Source organism: Chiloscyllium punctatum, chromosome 4 (assembly GCF_047496795.1).
Source record: "Chiloscyllium punctatum isolate Juve2018m chromosome 4, sChiPun1.3, whole genome shotgun sequence".
Classification (NCBI taxonomy): domain Eukaryota; kingdom Metazoa; phylum Chordata; class Chondrichthyes; order Orectolobiformes; family Hemiscylliidae; genus Chiloscyllium; species Chiloscyllium punctatum.
In genome coordinates this window covers 33794701-33817807 of record NC_092742.1, presented here as the reverse complement: position 1 = coordinate 33817807, position 23107 = coordinate 33794701, and the positions used below count along the sequence as shown (strand labels likewise).

At 40.1% G+C, this 23107-nt stretch overlaps 1 protein-coding gene across 3 annotated transcripts in view; it reads right to left on the bottom strand.

Moving 5' to 3' along the window:
* Positions 1-23107, bottom strand: part of LOC140476173 (voltage-gated delayed rectifier potassium channel KCNH5) — a 312744-nt gene that overhangs the window by 95720 nt on the left and 193917 nt on the right. For all 3 annotated transcript variants that reach the window (XM_072568342.1, XM_072568343.1, XM_072568345.1), the window contains exons 9-10: positions 10560-10812; positions 2540-2736 (exon numbers count right to left, since the gene is read on the bottom strand). In XM_072568342.1, coding sequence (XP_072424443.1) covers positions 2540-2736; positions 10560-10812 — 450 coding nt within the window. The remainder of the gene's footprint in view (positions 1-2539; positions 2737-10559; positions 10813-23107) is intronic.

The window sequence follows — 23107 nt, the reverse complement described above, 5'->3', positions numbered from 1 at the left end:
CACAATGGATAGGGTGCCACAAAACCTGTGTAACATGGCTTTTCTTTAACCAGGTCAGGTGACAGTGCAAGAGCAAGAGCATGATGAGGTCAAAAAAATTCTATGTGGATATAATTTTAAGAATAACATAACAAACACGGCAATTCCGCAAAATCAAAACAGAATGAAAAAGATGTGCATTATACATGCACACTGTAAATACAGATAAAAATATTTAACTAACACTTTTCACTCAGCAACCTTTCCTTGCATGACTGGAAGAAAGCAGGAATTTGACAGGACCTATTCTGTTGATATGACAACTCAATATCATCCAAATTAACAGTTGTTCTAATTTCCTCCTTATTTTTAATTTGAGATTCGCAGCAACTACCTCAAGACATAAATGGATCATTAACATGTATAAGTAGAACCATGCCACAGCAGTATAATTGGTGAGATAATTGTGTAAATGCTAACATTGAACAATAACTATGACCAAATTGGAGAAACTGAATTATCTTTGGTTACCATCCCCCAGTACTAATATAATTCCTCCATATCACACATTAAATTCCAGTCCATTCTTTCAGTCAAAGGAAATATTTCAGGCACCAATTATTTTTTTGTTATTTTATCTGTATAGCTACATTATGCAGAAGGTAATGATTTAAGAAAGTAACCATCACCTTCTCAGGGGTAATCAGTGATGGACAACAAATACTGGCTGTGTTCATATACCATGAAAGAAGTAAAATTGTAGAAAATTGAAAGAAAATATCTGTATATATTCGTAAATTTAATGACTGGAGCAGATTTTAGTCAGGATTTAACCTTTAAAGCATGACATCATTACCAAACATTAGCTGTGTTACATGAGGACCCCTTAGTATTTATCTCTCTGTGCTAACAGATAATTCTCCTTTGAATCGGAAACTTGGGAGGCATTTTCAAGTTACAGGAAATGATAACAGCTTCATGGTGACTCTATTGTGGGAGTCTAGTTCAGACGCATCTACTGGGCCTTCAACAATGATGGCGTTTAAAAAATTATATATTAGTCTGCACCCTTAGGCTACCGTAGGCTTCGAAAATTGCTAAGTATTGGAAATATTTGCAAACCTCTCTAAGCAGTGAGCAAAGACTCACTGTCTGGCATTGGGGGCAAGTCATTGTAGGGAGAAGCACTGTCTCTTACTGGCCGTGGCCCACAAGTGCAGTTACATTCCTGAAATTCTGGAATTTTAAAAAATTCATTCATGGGATAATGGCATCTCTGGTTAAGCCAGCCCTAATTTCCCATCCCTGATTGTCCAAAGTTTAGAATCAACTACAGTGCTGTGGGTCCGGAGGTAGACAGGGTGGTTGAGATGGCATTTGGCATGCTTGCTTTCATTGCTTAGACCATTGAATTTCGAAGTTGGGACATCTTGTTGAAGTTGTACAGGTCATTGGTGAGGCCTCTTTTGGAGTACTGTGTGCAGTTGTGCTCACTCTGCTATATTAAGGATGTTATTAAACTGAAGAGAGTTCAGAAGAGATTTACCAGGACATTGATGGGAGTGGAGGGTTTGAGTTATAAGGAGAGGTTGAATAGACTGGAAATTATTTCGCTGGAGTGTGGAGGTAGAGGAGTGAACTTACAGAACTTTATAAAATTATGAGGGGCATAGTTAACGTACTTAGCAAAGGTCTTTTCCCTCGGGTAGGGGAGTTCAAAACAAGACGGCATATTTTTAAGGTAAGAGGAGAAAAATTAAAGGAACCTGAGGGGCAATGTTTTCACACACAGTGTGGTTTGTCTGTGAATAAACTGCCAAAGGAAGTGGAAGATGCATATACAGTTATAATATTTAAAAGACATTTGGACAGATACATGAATATGAAATGTCTAGAGGGATATGGGCCAAATGCAAGGAAATGGGACTTGTTTAGTTTGGGGAAACTTGCTAGGGATGGACCAAAGGGTCTGTTTCCCTGCTATATGACTCTATGACCAGGTAAGGATGGTGGTTTCCTTCCTAAAAGGACATAAGCAGACCAGATGGTCTTTGTGACAATCAACAACGGTTTCATGGTCATCATTAGACTGTTCATCCAGATTTTTAATTGAATCCAAATTCTACCATCTGCCATGGTGGGAGGCAAACCCATATCCTCAGATCATTACTGGGATCTCTGTGTGGATAGTCTCATGATAATAAAACAAAGTCATTATGATAAGATAGAAGCTGGAGGACATCAGCTGGAAAATCCTGAGCTGTCAACTGGGACAGTATCTCCTCAGTTTGTGAAGACATTGACCTCAAAATTGGAAAGTTGGTCTTCCAAACAATTTCTCTGCAGTCTGAGATTTCCCTTCAACAACAAGTAACATTCAACATATAACATACAAATCTTCACCATCGTCTAAACTTTGAGCGTTACCCTGCAGTGAAGCAGTAAGTAGCAAAAGTTAATTTCAAGACCAAATGTTGACATTAAACAAAAGATAAACATATTAGAAACTCAAAACTTAAATGTGAGCCATATAACATGAAATAACAAAAAGACAACTTACTCTTTTCCTCAGATTGCAGGTCAATATGAGGTTTCGTGAAAAAGAATTTGCAAATGGCGTATAGAATTCTAGAACTTTCAACAAGGCTTCACGACGGATTATATGCAGGTCACAATAAGTCAGTGCCCTCACATTGGCACATGCATGAGCAAGTGTGGTCTCCTTCCAGAATATATCCCCAAACACGTCCCCCTTCCCTGAAATATATTTGAAAGGTTAAAATAAAATTAGAGAAAAATAATCAGAATTTAATTATTTTTAAATCAGAGTTCAATGTAGCAGATTTGATTGAAATTGTATATTCACATGACGAATTGTTTATTTTTGATGAAGAGTGGCAGGGAAATACGAAGCTGAGGCAAGTGAGCCTACATGGGAAATGAGCAAAGACATCACTGCAAGTTCCCTGATCAGAAATGCCAGTGGCCTGGAGCTAGGTGTAGATTAGCTTCCCACTTGGAGCTGGGAAATGGTGCATGACAGAAGTAAATATAAAGGGAAGGAAATTAAAGCTATAAAAATGAGGGCACTCCCCACCCTCCCAGATATTATATTGACTGAAAGGTGTCAACTATCATCTATCAATTTGAAGGGCTTTGGATATATTTCTGAATCCTTGCAAATCTGCAGTAATATTTCGGCAATTTGCTGTTTTATTATAATAGGGATGTGGTAGATAAAATTAGAGCTTTTGATATGCAGTTCTGGTGTAATTTAATTTTTAGTTTGGTTCTCTGAACTTATTTTGCAGATGTTGCAAGATCCAATCTGTGACACTGGTTAGCATTTCAAGTGTGGCCTTGGTTTTATATAAATTCCTTTACCATTTTAAAACTGAAAAAAAATGCAGCAAGATATTTACAAGGTGCCATCCTAACTCTTCTGATTCCTATAATGTTTAATATAATGCATATTACAATTATATCCTGTGCTCTCTAGTGCACACCCTCCTCAATCCCTTCACAATTTGACCCCTACCTCACCCCTGACATGCCTTCCTAAACTCAGGAATTTTGTACGAACTGTCCCTTTATATTACTGCATCTCCATCAGAGTTATTTTATCACTTTAACTATTATTAGTAATTAGAACATCAAAGTTAGCTGGCACAAATATCCACTTTCAAAGTGCTACATTGCTACATGCATTGTGAAGTTTATAATACAAACAAAATCTACAGTTATGTAATTAGTCTGTTATTGTTCTCTCATACATGCACTCTCTTTACCTCTGAAAAATCACGCTAAAAAAAAATCACACTAAAAACAAGTGAAGTCAATATAGACTTTAGACATTTTCTCCAAGCAATTTTGGAACATAAACGTACAGAATTGCCTGCAAGCTGAACAAAAGCAATCAGCAATCAAGCTGTACTAATGTAGGCGGAGAAATGCTCATGTTCAGATGACAAGACCTATATTTGCCAAACACACTCACACCCCTAGACAAAAATATCAAGGCTACACCATTTTTGTTTTGCAGGGTGGCTGCTTTGCAGCATTACAAATGAGCCAGATGGGCGGAGGTAACAGAAGGTATTAAGAGTAAAATCCATCCACCACCAAAGAATATCTCGAGAAGTGAGAATGGCAGCTATTTAGCTGTCTGTTGAAGAGAGGTGGGTGACTAGTTAATCATTAGTTGGCCTGTTAGTCACCATTTTGTCCATCAAGGAAGCCTAGTAACTCAGGGGACCCCAAGCAGCGCGGTGTATTTGCATATTTTTAAATTTGGAAATATAAACCAAGGAAATGGAAGCTTGGATTCTTAGCGTTGTTGTTTTAACAACTCAAAGAGAAAAGTGACTGGGTTGTTGGAACTGGATTAGATACTTATTTTCTGGCAGCAGGTAACTTTGGAAAAAAAATGTTACTGCTCAACAACAGGGATTGGGTTGGTTATAAGTGAAGTAAAAACAATGACTGCAGATGCTGGAAACCAGATTCTGGATTAGAGTGGTGCTGGGAAAGCACAGCAGTTCAGACAGCATCCAAGGAGCAGGAAAATCGATGTTTCGGGCAAAAGCCCTTCATCAGGAATACAGTCAGAGTGCCTGAGGGTGGAGAGATAAATGAGAGGAGGGTGGGGATGGGGAGAAAGTAGCATAGAGTACAATAGGTGAATGGGGGTGGGGTGAAGGTGATAGGTCAGGGAGGAGGGTTGGGGAAGGTAGCAAAAAGTACAATGGGTGGATGGGGATGGGGATGAAGATGATAAGTCAGAGAGGAGGGTGGAGTGGATAGGTGGAAAGGAAGATAGGCAGGTAGGACAAGTCATGGGGACAGTGCTGAGCTGGAAGTTTGGAGCTGGGGTGAGGTGGGGGAAGGGGAAATGAGGAAACTGGTGAAGTCCACATTGATGCCCTGGGGTTGAAGTGTTTCAAGGTGGAAGATGAGGCATTCTTCCTCCAGACGTCGGGTGGTGAGGGAGCGGCGGTGAAGGAGGCCCAGGACTCCATGTCCTTGGCTGAGTGGGATGGAGAGTTGAAATGTTGGGCCACAGGGCGATGTGGTTGATTGGTGCTGGTGTCCCGGAGATGTTCCCTAAAGTGCTCTGCTAGGAGGCGTCCAGTCTCCTCAATGTAGAGGACGCCGCATCTGGAGCACGGATACAATAAATGATATTGGTGGATGTGCAGGTAAAACTTTGATGGATGTGGAAGGCTCCTTTAGGGCTTGGATGGAGGTGAGGGAGGAGGTGTGGGCTCAGGGTTTGCAATTCCTGCGGTGGCAGGGGAAGGTGCCAGGATGGGAGGGTGGGTTGTTGGGGGGCATCGACCTGACCAGGTAGTCATGGAAGTGACTATAAGTGGTTATAAGTGAGAACGTGCCACAGCACTGGGAGGAGACAAAGCAGTTAGAACTCAGACCTTCAAGCCTGCCAGAAAATGAAATCTCTCTCCCTCGCTCCATGAATAAAAACAGTAACACTCAAAGACTTTGAAGAAGGAAGAAAGCTTCTAACTCAAGCTAAGACCTAGGTCCAACTGGCTGGCTACTGAATTATGGATCACCATGATTAACAACAATGTCATATCATTGCCAAAACCTTTAAAAAAACAACCATGACAAAATTACCTCATTCCACTCCTTTTGGAATAGCTTCTGATTCAGATGTTGTACATATATTTTCCACCCATAATACTCCTGAAAATATTGTTTATCTCACTATCTTGTCTCACCTATCTCTTTGCTTGATTTGTAATTAAATTTCTAATTGTTTCACAAATTTGATGGATTTGAAGGCATAAGCTCATGCTATCTGACACACACTAGCTCTGAAAGCCAACACTTTATTTTCTCTTGTGTCATATTAATCACTTTGAATCTGGTAATTGTTCTTATCTTCCTTTCATCTTAATAAATTAAACTGGCTGTGGAATAGACCTGTGCATTAATATTGCCTCATGGTAATGGAATGGAACGTCAAAGGAGATATTGGTGAAGAACTGCATTTTGGGTTTCTGAACAGGAAGGTAAGATGGGAAACCTGGTCAAGACACAGATTTGACAAAGTCTGCCAAATGATCAGTTTTAATACTGTGTTAAAGCTGTGAAAGAAAAATGGCCTCTTTGTTTGTATGACAGTGAATGTTAGAGATAACAGTACTGACAACTGTCTTTGTTGATTCAGGTATGATCTTGAAATTGGGCCCCATAAAGTACAGAAATGGGCAATAAATTCTGGCCAACCAGTGATACCAATGTCCTATAACTGAATGAAAAATAGGCCTTCAAACAGAACAGTAATGTAATGGAAAACCAAATGAGTGAGCTAAAAAGAGGCATAAGCTTATGTGGTATGTAGTCATAACAAGGAAAAGGTATAAAGAAAGTCTTTGAAAAGCACTTGCTTCTGAAGTGGGTAGTTCAGTTGAGGAACCACTGTCAAGCAGCACTTGGAGATATGTTAGATTGACTATGTGAGGCATGCCATAGCTTATGGAATTCTCCATAAACAGTGTCACATTGGATGCACTATTGATTTGCAGTTTAATAAAGGTTTACCACATTTAGTGGAACTGTATCTAAGTTATTGTATGCCGATTGATATCTGGATCAGAATCTTAGGACCCTGCACCGATCCTTGTGGCACTCCACTGGTCACAGGCCTCCAACCTGAAAAACAACCCTCCACCACCACTCTCTGTCTTCTACCTTTGAGCCAGTTCTGTGTCCAAATGGCTAGTTCTCCCTGTATTCCATGAGATCTAACCTTGCTAATCAGTCTCCCATGAGGAACCTTGTTGAACGCCTTACTGAAGTCCATATAAATCACATCTACTGCTCTGCCATCATCAATCTTCTTTGTTACTTCTTCAAAAAACTCAATCAAGTTTGTGAGACATGATTTCCCACGCACAAAGCCATGTTGACTTTCCCGAATCAGTCCTTGCCTTTCCAAACTCATGTACATCCTGTCCCTCAGGATTCCCTCCAACAACTTGCCCACCACAGAGGTCAGGCTCACCGGCCTATAGTTCCTTGGCTTGCCTTTACCGCCCTTCTTAAACAGTGGCACCACATTTGCCAACCTCAAGTCTTCTGGCACCTCACCTGTGACTATCGATGATACAAAACCTCAGCAAGAGGCCCAGCAATCACTTCTCTAGCTTCCCACAGAGTTCTAGGGTACAGCTGATCAGGTCCTGGGGATTTGTCCACCTTTAGCCATTTCAAGACATCCAGCACTTCCTCCTCTGTAATGTGGACATTTTGCAAAATGTCACCATCTATTTCCCTACAGTCTATATCTTCCACATCCTTTTCCACAGTAAATATTGATGCAAAATATTCATTTAGTATCTCCCCCATTTTCTGTGGCTACACACAAAGGCTGTCTTGCTGATCTTTGAGGGGCCCTATTCTCTCCCTAGTTACCCTTTTGTCCTTAATATATTTATAAACACCCTTTGGATTCTCCTTAATTCTATTTGCCAAAGCTATCTCATGTCCCAGTTTTGGCCTCCTGATTTCCCTCTTAAGTATACTCCTACTTTCTTTATACTCTTCTAAGGATTCACTCGATCTATCCTGTCTATACCTCACATATGCTTCCTTCTTTTTCTTAACCAAACCCTCAATTTCTTTAGTCATCCAGCATTCCCTATACCTACCAGCCTTCCCTTTCACCCTGACAGGAATATACTTTCTCTGGATTCTCATTATCTCATTTCTGAAGGCTTCCCATTTTTCAGCCGCCCCTTTACCTGCGAACATCTGCCTCCAATCAGCTTTTGAAAGTTCTTGCCTAATACCGTCCAAATCAGCCTTTCTCCAATTTAGAACTTCAACTTTTAGATCTGGGCTATCCTTTTCCACCACTATTTTAAAACGAGTAGAATTATGGTCGCTGGCCCTAAAGTGCTCCCCCACTGACACCTCAGTCACCTGCCCTGCCTTATTTCCCAAGAGTAGGTCAAGTTTTGCACCTTCTCTAGTGGGTAGATCCACATACTGAAGTCTTAAATATGAATAGAATAGCTAAGCATGCTTAACACCATTCAAAATAAATGGCCTTTCTTGGAAATGTATAATTAATATTTTCTCATTCCCATGCCTTTTGAGCTTGTCTAAAGTTGCTCTTCAATCTGCACATGAACCTTGGAAACCCTGTTAGTCTGACCATTGTGTTCTGTGTAAATTCTGGCTCTACGTAGTCCATCATTCTTCACTGTGGTTTCAGTCTAAAAGTTCAGAAGCAGCAGAAATGGTATTTCTGATGTCTTTCAAATATTATAGTTGATGCAACCCCCATATAAGATCTAATTCTTGTAAATCTTTTTGAATGTAATTAACAATCTCACATGTTTGACACAATTCTACACTAATTAAATTTGACATGGTTTACATTATTTGTGAAGAGTTGAAAAAAAATCTTTGTCCTAGATGCCAAATAAAATACAATATATATGTATATATAATATGTGGAACTAATTGCAATTACAGTGCTTTTCTATACAAATAAATCTGAAGAGTCCTTTTGACTTGAAGATATCAACTCCATATGATATTTTTCTTTATCTTACTAACATTGTCCTCACTTTATCATTCATAATTCACAATTTTTCAAATTGCAATGAAAATTCTTCATGCGCTTGGATGGACATGTAAGGACAAGCCAGGGAACTATAGAACAGTGAGCCTGACGTTGGTGGTGGGCAAGTTGTTGGAAGAAATCCTGAGGGACAGGATGTACATGTATTTGGAAAGGCAAGGACTGATTAGGGATAGTCAACATGGCTTTGTGTGTGGGAAATCATGTCTCACAAACTTGAGCTTTTCTGAATAAGTAACAAAGAGGATTGATGATGGCAGAGTGGTGGATATGATCTATATGCATTTCAGTAAGGCGTTCAACAAGGTTTCCCATGGGAAACTGGGAAGAAAGGTTAGATCTCATAGAATACAGGGAGAACTAGCCAAGTGGATAGAGAACTGGCTCAAAGGTAGAAGACAGAGGGTAGTGATGGAGGTTTATTTTTCAAACTGGAGGTCTATGACCAGTGGAGTGCCACAAGGATTGGTGCTGGGTCCACTACTTTTTGTCATTTATGCCAGAGGAAGTGGTGAAGGCTAAAACAATTGCAACATTTAAAAGGCATCTGGATTGGTATATGAATAGGAAGGGTTTGGAGGGATATAGGCTGGGTGCTGGCAGGTGGGACTAGATTAGGTTGGGATACCTGGTCAGCACGGACAAGTTGGACCGAAGGGTCTGTTTCTGTGCTGTACATCTCTATGACTCTATGACATAGAATCATCACTTGACCATAACTATTGAAGGAACATTTTACCTAAAGTTATAAAATGATTGTACAAGTTGTTTTGCTAAGGCAATCCAACACATTCACCATTAAATATTGAATGAATTTAACAGTGCTCCAAACAAGCTCAAGAAAAAAAATCAAATGCAGACTCAGGGAATTGTGGAAGGAATTTTTCTGCCCCCACCTGGGAATTGAATCTGAAAATCATCCACAAGCCACAGGTCAAAACAAGATGGTTTTTCATACTTACTAAGCACTCCAATAATTAGATCTTTTGTTTGCTGATGTAGCTTGGACAGAGATCATGGTCTCTTGGGTTTATGATTTTTTGAAATGTTGGATTTCAAGTGAGTGACTTTTATTGTGAATAAATGGATCTCTAGAAAGAAGTGTAAGTTACTTTAGGTGAAGAGGATCTGGTATCTGGTAGTCAGAAGATTGAATTAGTTCTCCTGATAACCATTATTTGCAATAACCGTAACTCTCTGGCCTTAATGGCTTGTGTTTCTTAGTTCTTGTTGAGTATATGTGGATCTGACATGTAATAATTGTTCTTTTATGGATTTTTATTATATTTTGATTTAAGTGTGATTTGATTTTTATTATATTTTGATCCAAGCATGAAAAAGATTGTTACAAGCATGAAAGTAGGTTACATGCCTGGTTACGCTCTTGGCTGAACAACAGTGTGTGTATGGAGAGAGATAAATGAAAATAAACAGATCATCAAATGAAGGGTGAGGAATCAATGCAATGAGCGCAAGATAGGAAGAATAGTGGAATGGCCTTTGAAAATATGGGTTACTAAATTAAAATTGGACATGCAATTTAAAGCAGATGATTCATACACCATCATAAATAATGACAAAGGAAAACTATGGCTTATCTTAACTGAGAAGACAACTGCAGACTTCCATATTAATTATAGATTTATAATCATTACATAAATTATGATGAATTTTATTGAAGTCAACCCAATATAAGTAGGAATCAATTCCAATTACCGTAATGTATTGAGCAAAAAACCCTTAACATATTTTACTTAACTTAAAGAAAAAGAAAATCTCGAAAAGGCATGCAAATTTTTTTCCATGAGGCTGTCCTTGATAAATTATATAGCATTATTTGCAGCGTGATTTGGATTAGTAATTATTATATAGGCAATAAACCAAAGGTTTGCACACTTTTTCAGAAAGAGGATCTCCCTTCATAGTTTATATTAAACATGAGCCAGAAGAGAAATGATGGTACCTAGAATAGCGACAACTTCGTCGTCCTGGATAACCTCCAGTGATCCAGAAACTACAAAGCAGAGAGCATCGACACTTTCTCCAGCATGATAGATTAGGTCTCCTGGAGCGCAGTGTATCGTTTGGAACTCCACAGCCAGTGCTCTAAGGCAGCCATCACTAGCGAGCCGAAATGCTGGATGTTCGTTAAACACCTTTCGGTTCAGATGAACACAGATATCAGCTCGCATGTCTTTCGGACATATAGCAAGGACCTAGATGGATTAAAAACAAGTGATTAATTTTATACATAATGCAGAAACTCATATCTCTATGTGAAGCACAGAAGGAATATAAGTCAGAGGCGTTTATGTCCTGGTGCTGGATGATGTGCTTTATATTCTATGTATTAATGTGTGAAGTCACTGAGCAGAAACTTTGCCAATGCTAATTATATGAGGACTTTGGGCTGAGTTTCAATAACCATGCTACTTTTAAACCAGAAATCTAGTATTACCATCTTTCATCCAAATCTACATCCTTACCTTCGGTCCATCATTGATAGTCCTAGCAGTTAAATTAACTTAAAAAATTAAATTTTTAGCCACTCATGAATACATTAGTCCAGTAATACATTAGTCCAGAGTTTTTGCTAACAATAATGGTGAGCCTATCAGAGTGCACTATAAGTAGTTAAGCATCTATCAAGCAATTTCTTTAGTCCTACAGATGTACCTGTAAAAGAGTCTCATTTGTTTTAATTATTGATTATTGACAAAATTCAATCTCCAATAAGCCTCTGGTGGTAGGCCAGGTTGCAGAGGATGGGAGTTTTGTTAAAGGCTATCAACACATTGGTGGGAAGACAGTAGACTGAAGGGCTCATGTAATAAATACACATTGTCCCTTTACCTAAGAAGAGAATCCAGACTACTAGCTATGAGAGGAAAAAAAATCTCTCCTGTCATGAAACTGAAGCACATTACATATTTTGTAAGATGACTTAGTATCTTTCTCACTCTGTCAGTCTAGCTCACATGTTGAGTCAGCAACTAAAATCAAACCTTCCAACAAATTATGAGACAAAAATCATTTACTGTAAGGTGCTCTTTTTTTCAAATTCATGTGATATGGGTTGCACCAGCATTTATTGCCAATCCCCAGCTGCCCTTGAGAAGGTGGTGGGTGAGCTGCCTCTTAAAATCCTGCAGCCCATTTGGTTGGGGGGGGGGGGTCACTCACAATGCCTTAAGGAAGGGAGTCCAAGAATTTTGCCCAGTGACATTGAAGGAAAGGAGATATATTTCCAAGTGAGGTTGGTGTGTGATTTGGAGGGAATCTTTGGTGGTGTTCCATGTATTTGAACCCTTTTAGATGGTGGTCATTGTGGATTTGGAAAGTGCAGTCTCAGAAGCCCTGGTGAATAGTGCTGGGGAAAGTGTTAATTCATGGAACAGTTGTGAAGATACAACCTTCTCTTTGAAATTCTGTTAATGGGTTCTGCTCCTCTAAAATGCTTCCCTGCTTTATCTGAGTAAGGTCAGGATAACTGTGAATTTTATTCTCTCTTCTCACAACTGTTAAAGAATTCTCTTCTTCCACCAGCTTTCAACACTAATATCAAGCAACTTCACTGGAGGTTATGGTACCTGTTATGATCTTGAGAGAGAACGTGAAGTTTTAAAAGGAAATTTGACCTCCCAGCTTTTTTTTAAAAACTGTAAGTAAAAAGGAACATAAAAATGATTTTATGTGTTAAACAAAACATTTTATTCTTCAAGTATGGAACAAATAAAGTACTTCTAACTTTTTGTAAATCTTATTATTTAAGCCCAAATATCCCAACAGAATATTTTGTTACCACCCGAGAGTTGTCCAATGTATTACAGCATCCTGGGGGCTTCTTCACTGTTAGAGAATCCAAACTAAATGTTCCAAAAACTCTTATGAATCAGGAGCCAGAATAAGTGACCCATCCCCTTCCAATCCACTTTGCCATTCATGAAAATCGTGGCTGATCTGATTACTCTACACTCCATTTAATTCAAATAACTTTTTACCCCTTTGCTCACCAAAAGTATATAAACTTTTGCCTTAAACTATTCAAAGACTCAGCTTCCACTCAATGATCCTCTGAGAATGTTTTATTTTTGCCTCATCTCTGTCTTAGATAGGTCACCATTTAGTTTTAAACAACGACTCCCAGTTCTAGATTCTCCAACAAGAGGGGAAAAAATAATACTTAGGGATTCACTTTGGTTCTCTTCAGGTTTTCAACCTGGTACTTCGACTTCTGTGGCTCTCTTCTCACTGTGGGGATTCACTGCCGGTCTCTTTCACTGGCCTTACCAGGCATATCTAATCATGTTCACAGACTCCCTACAGTGTGGAAGCAGGCCATCTTGCCAATCGGGTCCAGACCTACCCATCCCCTTTCTCTACCCCTGTAACCTTGCATATCCCATGACTAATCCACCTAACCTGCACATCTTTGGACTGTGGGAGGAAACTGGGGAACCTCGAAGAACCCACACAGATAGGGGGGAAGAATGCAAACTCTACACAGACAATTGTCCGAGGATGAAATTAAACCTGGGTCCCTAACACTGTGAGGCGGTCATGCTAACCACTGAGCCACTCTGCCAACCATTAAACACATGAATATGTGACCACATGGATCAGCAGCAGGAATAGGTCATTCAGCCACACTCGTTGCTGTTGCCAACGCTGATGGTTCCACTGCAGCCGAGCTGCCTGAGAACAAAGACAAGAAAGACCTGCAGAATGTTCTCAAAGGCAATTGCGGAAGTGTTGCAAATGGCCTTGACAGTCAATCTCAGATCTTATAAAAGAATAAAATAAGTCAAGAATGCTGATCTGGTTGACTCTTAATTGTTGTTCCTAAGGCTGCCTCTGTAAGTTCCTTAAATTGTTTTCTCTCTTTCTGGTCTAATGTTCAAAATGAGTCAATCTTAAAGTGCTAACAAGGATTCCCAACTCTGTGATCATTGCCAACGAAACTATTTCTGCATTTAGCTTGATAGCTGCAGACCTAACGTTTACCTAAAATGTTGGCAATATCTAGATCTAACTAACTACCTAACTACTGTCTGTATCTTAACCTCACAACTACATGAATGGAAATATGACTGACAATAACAAAAGAAAAAACTGCATTTAGGAGAAGATCTGCAAACCACCCCCAGGGTCCAAAATGCTGCGCAGCAAATAATCCTCTGAATCTGTCATGTTAGTAAACTTCTTGTTCATCATTGGCTATTCCCAAAGGACTGGAGAATAGCCAATGTTGCCCCATTGTTTAAGAAGAGTAGCAGGGATAATCCTAGAAATGACAGGTCTGTGAGTCTCACATCAGTAGGAGGGAAATGGTTGGATAAGATTCTCAAGGACAAGAATTCTACGCACTTAAAAGCAAATGGACTTATTAGCGAAATACAGCATGGTTTTGTTCAGGTGAAGTGGTGCCTCAGTAATTTGATCAAGGAGGTGACGAAGATGATTAATGAGGGAGAACTGGTTGATGTTGCCTATTTGGACTTCAGTAAAGCCTTTGACAAGGTCTCTCATGGCAGACTGGTACAAAAGGTCAACTCACATGGCATCAGGGATGAGCCAGCAAGATGAATACAGAACTGGCTTAGTCACAGGAGACAGAGGGTAGCAGTGGAAGGATGCTTTTCAGAATGGAGGGCAGTGACGAGTGGTGTTCCACAGGGATCAGTGCTTGACATAAATGATTTGGAGGAAAACATAGCTGGTTTAATTAGCAGACAATGCAAGGATTGATGGATTTGTGGATAGTGAAGAAGATTGTCAGAGGATACTGGCACAAAGCTAGTCCCTTTTTTTTCTAAAAGCTGTTCCTTGGCTCAAGGATACTTTGTCCTTGTTTTTTTTCAGAGGGGCAATAAAGCGGGCCAGGCTCCGATCAGTCTGCTTTGGTACAGAGATGAAAAGGATTTTGAGAGACCTTTTGTTTATATGTAAGCAGATGAGACTTCAAGCCAAAGTGGGCATGTTTTAGAAGTGACCTGTATAATGAAAGGGGGATGGTCAGCTCTCTAGCTGAGCTGAGCAGTTTTAGTTCAGTCGTGAGCTGGTTGGAAACTCAACAGGGAGCTGTGTGGAACCTCTCTCTCTTTCCTGCCCTTCAATTTCAACCTATAGGCATGTGTTCCATTTACACTGGTTTTTTAAAGGGAGTTTGCTTATTGGGAATATTGTGAATATTCGGAACAGCATAATTAAGTTTAGTTGGATAGGATGAGTTCTGTCGTGGTTCTTTATTCTGTTCTTTGTGTTTCATTGTGTAATTTTGTGAATACATTTTTGTCTGTTTTAAAATCTAGTCGTCAACCTAGCTAACTTACTCGTGGTAATTTTCACTGTACATGTACCAAGACAAATTGCCAAGTTATGGTCTGAGCTGTCTGCTTAAGCATGTTTTGAATGGTCTGGCTTGGTCCATCACAGATTGGGGGCTCGTCCCAGATTTTAAACAGTGAGTGGTAGGTGCTAGTGTCTTTATTTCAGGTGTTAGTTTGGTTGGGTAGACAAAGCTTGGAATAGAAATGGCTCTTTCAGTCACCAAAAGTTTTCAGGTTATTTTGGCAGTCTTGCAAAAAGTGAATAAGACCAAGTTGCAAGAAATAGTAGAGAAGCTGGAATTGAAACTGCTTGATTCTGTGGGGAAAGGAGAGATAATTACAGCAGTAGCTCATCTTTCAAACTTGCTGGAGAAACCATCAGAATCTATAGCGATGACAAGAATTCAATTGCATATGAAGCAGAGGTGAGAGAGAAGGGCAGCAGAAATGAAAGCTTGAGTTAAGACTAAAAGCAGAACAGAGAGAGCAGAGAAAGAAAAAGAGTGAGCTTTTGAACTTCAAAAACTGACACTTAAAAAAGGAAGTCAGCTTAAAAGGCTGGAGATAAAGGCTGAAGGTAATTTTAATGAGGAAGCAGTGCAAGCTTATGTGGGAGAGCAGTGAGTTAAAACAGCAAGGTTAACAGCTGAAGTGGCTGATGATTATGAGCTGATCCATTAAACCAGGTCTGGCTTTCAGAATCAATTTCAGTCCATTAGGGATAGAAATTGGGGCAAAGAGAAACCCTTATGTGGAAAGGGAAAGGTAGATCTCAGTGAAGATCATAAGGATAACTTACCACAGGGTAGAAAAAAACCCTTGAGGGAGCAAAGAAGTTAAAAATCTCCAGTGATTTCGTTGTAATGAAGTGGGCCACACAAAAATCACAGTGTTGGTGGGCTTGGAGAAAGCCAGGTGTAGGAAAACCAGACAAGCATGGAAGTTTTGTTGGACTAGTAACAAAAAGCACAGAGAAGTTAGACAACTGCCTCAGAGCATAGAAGGTGATCAGAGGTTGATTAAGGATCAAGTGCCAAATCTGCTTAAAAAAATATATATATACGCAAGGGTAAAGTTTATTCACATAGGTCAGAAGCAGTAGATAAGGAGGTTACAATATTAAGGGACACAGGATCCTCTTAGTCTGTAATGCTGAAGGACGAGGAGATATGCACTTCTGAGGGGCTCCTGCCAGAGAAGGTACTGGTAACAGGAATTCATGGTGAGACAAAAGTGCTCAATTATGTAAAGTGAGGCTAGAGAGTCCAGAGAAGAGTGGAGAATTTGTGGAAGGCATACTGGACAAACTCTCAACTCCAAGAATACAATTTGTCCTTGCAAATGATATAGCTGATTCACTGGTAGGCGTGCTGCCTACTCTAGTTGAAAAGCCCGTGGAGACACAGGTAACTGAAGAAATGAAGAATTTTTATCCAGGAGTTTTCCCTAATTGTGTGATCACAAGATCACAGAGGTACAAGGTGAAGTAGGAGGGATCAAAAGGCACAGATAAGGAAGCTGACATAATGTTATCCAAAACTTTCTTTGATCAGATAAATGGAACAGAGAAGGGGCAAATAAGTAAACATTCCAGTATTTTTTAGCTCTGCTAAAGTGACTGAATTAAAACAGAAAGATGAGGAGTTAAAACAGTTATATCAAAAGGCATTTACTGAGAAAGAAAGTGAATGCTATTACTTAATAAATGATGTTTTAATGAGGAAATGGAGACGCTCATACATTTAAGCAGATGAGAAATGGGCAGAGATTCATCAAGTTGTTTTGCCAGTAGTGTATAGAAAGGAGGTGCTGCAAGTCATGCATGAGCTACCACTTGGAGATCATTTAGGGGTGAGGAAAACACAGACTAAAATACAAAGACGTTTTTACTGGGCCTGGAATACACAAAGATGTAGTTGAATTTTGCCAAACGTGTCACACATATCAGGTAATCGGAAAACGACAGGCAGTAATAAAACCTGCACCTTTAAAACATACTCCAGCATTTGAGGAACCTTTCATAAGTCTTGATTGAGGGCCCTACCTCAAACAAAATTGGGAATAAATATTTATTAACAATAATGGATGTGTCGACTAAATTTCCAGAGGCAATCCTATTATGCAACATCACAGCAAAAAAGGGTTGTAGAAGAATTACTTAAATTTTTTACTAAATGCGGACTACCAATAGAGATCCAGTCAGATTAAGGATCAAACTTCATTTCCAAACTATTCAAGGAGGATATGGATAACTTGGGAATAAAGCAATTCAAATTTACTGCGTACCATCCGGAATCACAGGGAGCGCTAGAGAGATGGCATCAAACACTAAAAACCATGTTGAGGGCTTATGGTCGGGATTATCCAGATGATTGGGATAAAGGAGTTCCCTTTGTACTTTTTGCAAACAGAGATGCACCAAATGAATTGACCAAATTCAGTCCATTTTAGTTAATTTTTGGGCATAAAGTAAGAGGACCATTAAAATTGATTAAGGAGAAATTAATATGTCAGAATTCAGAGACCACCCATTTGAACGATGTGTCAAATTTTAGAAAATGATTAAATAGAGCTGGAGAGTTGGCTAAACAGCATTTGAAAGTATCACAGCATACAATGAAACAGGAAGCGTATAACAAATCACAAATTTGCAATTTTGCAATTGGCAGTAAGGTACTGGTGCTGCTTCCAGTAACAAGTGCGCTTTTAAAAGCCAGGTTTAGTGGACTTTATCAAATTGAGAGGAAATTGAGTGAGGTGAACTACTTGATAAGGACTCCAGACAGGAAGAAATCTCACAGAGTGTGTCTTGTAAATATGCTCAAAGGTATTTTGATAGGGAAGGAAAGCAAGAGAAGGTGTTAATGATTACAGCACAGAAGGAAGAACCAAGTTCAGAGGATTCTGAATTGGACATTCCTCAAATCAAATTGGACAATGAGGAAGTTGTCAAAATTTGGGATAAATTTTTGAGCTACCTTTCACAAGGAAATCAAAATGTCCTGGAAGAGTTATTATCACATGGAGAGATATGCAGAAATAAATTGGCACGTACTAAACTAATTGTGATGATGTAGAGATAGGAGAATGCTGTTGCAATTAAACAACTTGCTTAAAGGCATAACCCTCTAATGTTGGCACAGGTTCAGAAGGAGATAGAGCGCATGATTCAAGATGGCATAATCGAAGTGAGTTATAGTGCCTGGAGCTCACCCATAGTCATGGTGCCAAAGCCAGATGGTACCCAACAATTATGTGTGGACTATTGCAAAGTCAATGCTGTTACAAAGACTGATGCATACCCAATTCCACGGTTGGGGGACTGTGTCGAAAAAGTGGGACAAGCAGCATATATTTCTAAGTTGGACTTGCTCAGATGCTACTGGCAGTACCTCTGTCAGAGACAGCAAAGGCAATTTCTGCTTTCTTAATGCCAAATGGACGATATCAATTCAAAGTCATGCCATTTGGTCTGGAAAATGCTCCAGCCACATTTCCGAGACTGACTAATAAGGTCATTGCTAGGTTACCCAATTGTGTGAATACATTGATGACTTTGATCAGCCATAAATGCTGCTGGCTGCAAATCTTATTGGATCAAATGGTTCGGTAAGAAGCTAAGAGGAATTTGCAACAGAAACAGTATGTGATATGGGGGTGGGGGGGGGGGGGGGGGTGGAGACGCAGGGAGATAGTGAGGAAAGAGATCAATCTGAGACTGGTACTTTTGAGAAAAGATGCGAGTCAAATAGGGCAGGCAGGGACAAGTTAGGACTAATAAATTAAACTGCATTTATTTCAATGCAAGGGGCCTAACAGTGAAGGCAGATGAACTTAGGGCATGGTTAGGAACATGGGACTGGGATATCATAGCAATTACAGAAACATGGCTCAGGGATGGGCAGGACTGGCAGTTTAATGTTCCAGGAAACAAATGCTATCGGAAGGATTAAAAGGGAGGTAAGGGAGGAGGTGGTGGGGGTGGTGGTGTCATTTTCAATAAGGGATAGCATTCCAGCTGTGCTGAGGGAGGATATTCCTGGAAATACATCCAGGGAGGTTATTTGGGTGGAACTGAGAAATAAGAAAGGGATGATCGCCTTAGTGGGATTGTATTATCAATCCCTAATTGTCAGAGGAAAATTGAGAAACAAAGTTGTAAGGAGATCTCAGCTATCTGTAAGAAAAATAGGGTGGTTATGATAGGGGATTTTAGCTTTCCAAACATAGACTGGGACTGCCATCGTGTTAAGGGTTTAGATGGAGAGGAATTTGTTAAGTGTGTACAAGACAATTTTCTGATTCAGTATGTGGATGTACCTACTAGAGAAGGTGCAAAACTTGACTTACTCTTGGGAAATAAGGCAGGGCAGTGTGACTGAGGTGTCAGTAGGGGAGCACTTTGGGGCCAGCGACCATAATTCTGTTAGATTTAAAATAATGATGGAAAAGGATAGACCAGATCTAAAAGTTGAAGTTCTAAATTGGAGAAAGGCTCATTTTGACGGTATTAGGCAAGAACTTTCGAAAGCTGATTGGGGGCAGATGTTCGCAGATAAAGGGACGGTTGGAAAATGGGGAGCCTTCAGAAATGAGATAACGAGAATCCAGAAAAAGTATATTCCTGTTAGGGTGAAAGGGAAGGCTGGTAGGTATAGTGAATGCTGAATGACTAAAGAAATTGAGATTTTGGTTAAGAAAAAGAAGGAAGCATATGTAAGGTATAGACAGGAGAGATCGAGTGAATCCTTAGAAGAGTACAAAGGAAGTAGGAGCATATACGTGGTGCCACTGTTTAAGAAGGGTGGTAAGGACAAGCCAGGGAACTATAGACCAGTGAGCCTGACCTCGGTGGTGGGCAAGTTGTTGGAGGGAATCCTGAGGGACAGGTTGTACATGTATTTGGAAAGGCAAGGACTGATTCGGGATAGTCAACATGGTTTTGTGCATGAGAAGTCATGTCTCACAAACTTGATTGAGTTTTTTGAGGAAGTAACAAAAAGGATTGATGAGGGCAGAGCAGTAGATGTGATCTATATGGACTTCAGTAAGGTGTTCAACAAGGTTCCTCATGGGAGACTGATTAGCGAGGTTAGATCTCACAGAATACAGGGAGAATTAGCCATTTGAATTCAGAACTGGCTCAAAGGTAAAAGTCAGAGGGTGGTCGTGGGTGTTGTTTTTCAGACTAGAGGCCTGTGACCAGTGGAGTGCCACAAGGATCGTGCTGTTGAGGCTTTTTTCCCAAGGTGGAGAGGTCAATTACTAGGGGACACAGGTTCAAGGTGAGAGAGGGAAGCTTAAAAGAGGTATGCGAGGCAGGTTTTTAACACAAAGGGTGGTGAGTGCCAGTAATGCGTTGCCAGAGGAGGTCATGAAAGTAGACACAATAACAGCATTGAAGAAGCACCTGGACGAATCCATGAATAGGAATCAAATAGAAGGATGCAGACCCTGTCAGTGAAGACAGTTTTAGTACTGGGGAATTTGTGGTGATGCAGATTTGGAGGGTCAAAGGTTTAATCCTGTGCTGGATTGTCCTTTTTTCTACCTAAGGGTATATAGCTCCTTGAAAGTGGAGTCATAGGTTGTTAGGGTGGTGAAGAAGACCTTGGACACTCTTGCGTTCATTGTTTAGAACATTGAGTATAGGAATTGGGATGTCATGTTGTGGCTGTACAGGACATTGGTGAGACCACTTGTAGAATACTACGTGTGATTCTGGTCTCCCTCCTACAGAAAGTATCTTGTTGAACTTCAGAGGATGCAGAAAGGATTTACAAGGATGTTGCCAGAACTGGAGGGTTTGAGATATAGGGAGAGGCTGAACAGGCTGGGACTATTTTCCCTGGAGCACCAAAGACTGAGGGGTGACCTTATAGAGATTTATAAAATTATGAGGGGTATGGATGGGGTCCTTTTCATAGGGTAGGGGAGTCCAGAACTGGACAGTATAGCTTTAAGGTGAGAGGAGAAAGACTTAAAAAAGGACCTGAGGGGTAACCTTACATGCAGAAGGTGGTGCATTTATGGAATGAGCTGCCAAAGGAAATGATGGAGGCAAGTACAATTATACCATTTAAAAGGATCTGGATGGGTATATGAATAGGAAGCTTTTACAGTGATATGGGCCAAATGCTGGCAAGTGGGACTAGGTCAGATTGGGATGTCTGGTCGGTGCAAATGAGTTGGACTGAAGGGTCTGTCTTCGTGCTGTACGACTCTATGATTCGAAACAAACATAATATATTCCAATGTTTTCAGTATTCAACTCCACTGAAGGCGTGGCTTTCTCTGTCTAGGTCCCTCTTGGCTTCTAACATTCTGCAATCTAGACTTAGTGAAGTGCCTGTTAATATTCGGATTCTTTCAGAGGGCTGCCTTCATCTTCTGATCCCTGGTGCAGCTTGTATTTTCGGTGGATCCCTCTAGCAATTTCTCCTCAGATTCTTGTAATCGTATCTGTTGTAAGATGGATCCTCATCAGAGTTCACCTTGGTGAAGAATATATCAGCCAGATTTTCTGATATCATTCTCTTTTCTGGTGACATCTACAGGATTTTCTTGGTCTAGTATGGTAGAGGAAAACTACCTTATTATTCACCAAGAAGTGGTTCTTATCTTAAAGAAGATGTAGTTCATTGCATGATAGGAACTAGGTACAACCTGATTAGATTCCCAACAGTATGGAAACAGGCCTTGCTGCACAATAAGTCCACACCGACCCTCCAAAGAGTAACCCACCCAGACCCATTCCCCTGACTAACGCAATTTAGCATGGCCACTTCACCTGGCTTGCATATCTTTGGATTATGGGAGGAAACTGGAGCACCAGGAGAAAACCCACACAGACACGGGGAGAATGTGCAAACTCCACACAGACAGTCACCCAAGGTGGGAATTGAACCTGGGTCTCTGATGCTGTGAGGCAGCAGTGCTAACCACTGAAGCAGCACTGCACTCTTACATAACTTGGATCTTGTTACTAAGACAGTGAAAGATTGAGGCCCAAAGCTGTTCCCTGCCCAAGTCCACATGGCATCAGACAGTGCTTAATGCTCTCTTCAGCATGAACATTTTCAGACCTTTACAGCCCTTTTCAACAACATGCCTTCGTCGTCCTTCAACAGTTACAGTTAGTAACCTGATCGAACACAGGTTTCTTTCAATGAGGAGCTATTTGACTATTTGTTGCTCCGTGACTGTATGCTAATTTGGCACATTTCTAAAATTGTTTTTTTTCTTTACATATAAAAGTATTCTTTTTGATGGCTGGGCAATACTAATGCTTGTGAAATTTCCTTTCATCACAGCAATGAATGTAACTCTTATTATCTGTGATTTGCTGTATTGGCTTCTCATATCTCTTTAGGTATTTGTACTTAGATTAGATTATTTACAGTGTGGAAACAGGCCCTTCGGCCCAACAAGTCCACACCAACCGTCCGAAGAGCAACCCACTCAGACCCATTCCCCTATGGGGCAATTTAGCATGGTCAATTCACCTAACCTGCACATTTTTGGACTGTGGGAGGAAACCAGAGCACCTGGAGGAAACCCACGCAGACACAGGGAGAATGTGCAAACTCCACACAGATAGTTGCCTCAGGCGGGAATTGAACCTGGGTCTCTGGAGCTGTGAGGCAGCAGTGCTAACCATTCTGTCACCATGCCGTCCGTATTTGGAGAACTGAATGGATTATGCTAATCTCTGGCATTAAAGTCATATGTCCCTTTCTTAGGACTGAGCTGTGTTGCTTCCAGATTTCTGCTTCATTCACCATCTGAATGGCTTTCATCAAAATGCAAATCATCTTTGGGCAAAAATAAATCTGACAAAGACTCTTCAGCAATTCCAACAATTCTGTCTCTTATGAATTCTAACTTTACAGATCTAGAGTTGCATTTTCTACATGTTTGGAGATATTTTTCAGAGAATGATCTTGCTCATTTAATAATTTTATTTGTAGGGAGGTTAAAATAATCATCAAACATTACAGAACTTCATCAAAAGTACAGAAATAAATAGGTATTCTTAAAGGTTTAAAAGAAGGAAGCTACCACATCATAAGATATAATCCAAATTGAATACAAAACGGTATTAATTTGTCCAGTTTCTGACTTATTATCCTGCTTGGAAACAATTCTGTAACTCAAGAATAGTTTTCTTGAATTATGTGCT